This window comes from Cyphomyrmex costatus, unplaced genomic scaffold (assembly GCF_001594065.2).
Source record: "Cyphomyrmex costatus isolate MS0001 unplaced genomic scaffold, Ccosl1.0 scaffold266, whole genome shotgun sequence".
Classification (NCBI taxonomy): Eukaryota; Metazoa; Arthropoda; class Insecta; order Hymenoptera; family Formicidae; genus Cyphomyrmex; species Cyphomyrmex costatus.
In genome coordinates, this window is record NW_017276757.1 from 25750 (window position 1) to 27298 (window position 1549).

Genomic DNA, 1549 nt, shown 5'->3' on the forward strand with positions numbered 1-1549 from the left:
CTCAACAGCTGTTCACATTGAACTAGCAACTGATTTATTCACTCAAGCATTTCTTAATGTTTTAAAGCGTTTTATTTCTAGACGAGGATGCCCAACTGTCATTCATTCGGATAATGGCTTAAATTTCAAAGGAGCTCAAAGAGAATTAAACGAGCTAGCCGCATTGTTCAAACTTTTATTTCTAGACGAGGATGCCAAACTATCATTCATTCGGATAATGGCTTAAATTTCAAAGGAGCTCAAAGAGAATTAAACGAGCTAGCCGCATTGTTCAAAAATCAAGAAAGCCATCAACAGATTATTAACTACGTGTCCTCTAAAGGAATCAGATGGCGCTTCATACCCCCTAGAGCGCCCCATCATGGTGGACTATGGGAAGCTGCCGTCAAGGGAGCCAAACGTCATCTCTATCGAGTTACTAGAGAGGCGCATCTAAGATACGAGGAGCTAGAAACACTAGTTATCCAAATTGAAACGATTCTTAATTCGCGTCCTCTCACACCCGTTTCATCTGACGTAGCTGATCTTACGCCACTTACTCCAGGTCACTTCTTAATCGGAGCATCATTGACATCGTACCTTGAACCATCATTGGAAAGGATCCCGATTACTAGGCTCTCTCGTTGGCAACGGGTGGAGCAAATACGTCAACACTTTTGGCAAAGATGGTCAAAGGAATATCTGCATTATTGCCAGCAGCGAAATAAGTGGACAACTAAGGAAAATCCATTACATGTCGGACAGATGGTCCTTCTAAGAGAGAATTCTGCTTCGCCTCTTTCTTGGCCTCTCGCTAGAATCGTCGAAGTACATCCCGGTAATGACGACATTGTCCGTACAGTCACAATTCGCACATCGTCTGGCATTTATAAGCGTCCCATTACACGATTATGAGTTCTTCCCTTTGATAGTAACTAAGCTCGTATCATTTCATTAATCTATGCTATTATTTTGTACGTTTGAATTGCGTAAACATAAAAAATTACACGATTATGCGTTCTTCCCTTTGACAGTAATTAAGCTCATTTCATTAATCTATGCTATTATTTTGTACGTTTGAATTGCGTAAACATAACATTATTTTGTTGAAAGCCGAATCTTTCAAGGGCGGCGGTTTGTACGCGCTATGCACGTTTTCATTTTTGTATTTTCGCTCGCTTTGCTACGCTCCCTCCTTCTGAAAGGAGCGCTACCTGCGTTCCCCTTCTCCTCAGCGTTCGCTTATCAGCGTTCGTTTCTGCGTTCGTTTGCGTTCGTTCGCTTCCGTATCTGTTCGTTCGCCACTTCCGTCTTCTTCTTCCTAGTTCGTTTTCGTCCAAGCATGCAGCAGCATGATTTTTCTTTTACGCTTATTCATAATCGTTTTTAAGTCAAGATCACAGCACACATTGCATTTTTGTTGTAAGCTAATCAAATATAGCAAGATCAATCAATTTTACGTGTTGTTTATTTGTCAACACTGGTCCTTCGAGCATCGTTACAAGTTGCACCAAGCATAACCAATTAGTACGTGAGCCACAAGGCGATCCAAGGAGAACTTAGTACTACA

The 1549-nt window shown here is 41.4% G+C and overlaps 1 protein-coding gene across 1 annotated transcript in view; it reads left to right on the top strand.

The window, feature by feature from the left end:
- The window catches only part of LOC108774612 (uncharacterized), a 5032-nt gene extending 4138 nt beyond the window's left edge, over window positions 1-894 (top strand). Inside the window, exon 3 of the mRNA XM_018540759.1 lies at window positions 236-894. Coding sequence (XP_018396261.1) covers window positions 236-894 — 659 coding nt within the window. The remainder of the gene's footprint in view (window positions 1-235) is intronic.
- The last annotated feature ends 655 nt before the right edge of the window (window positions 895-1549 follow it).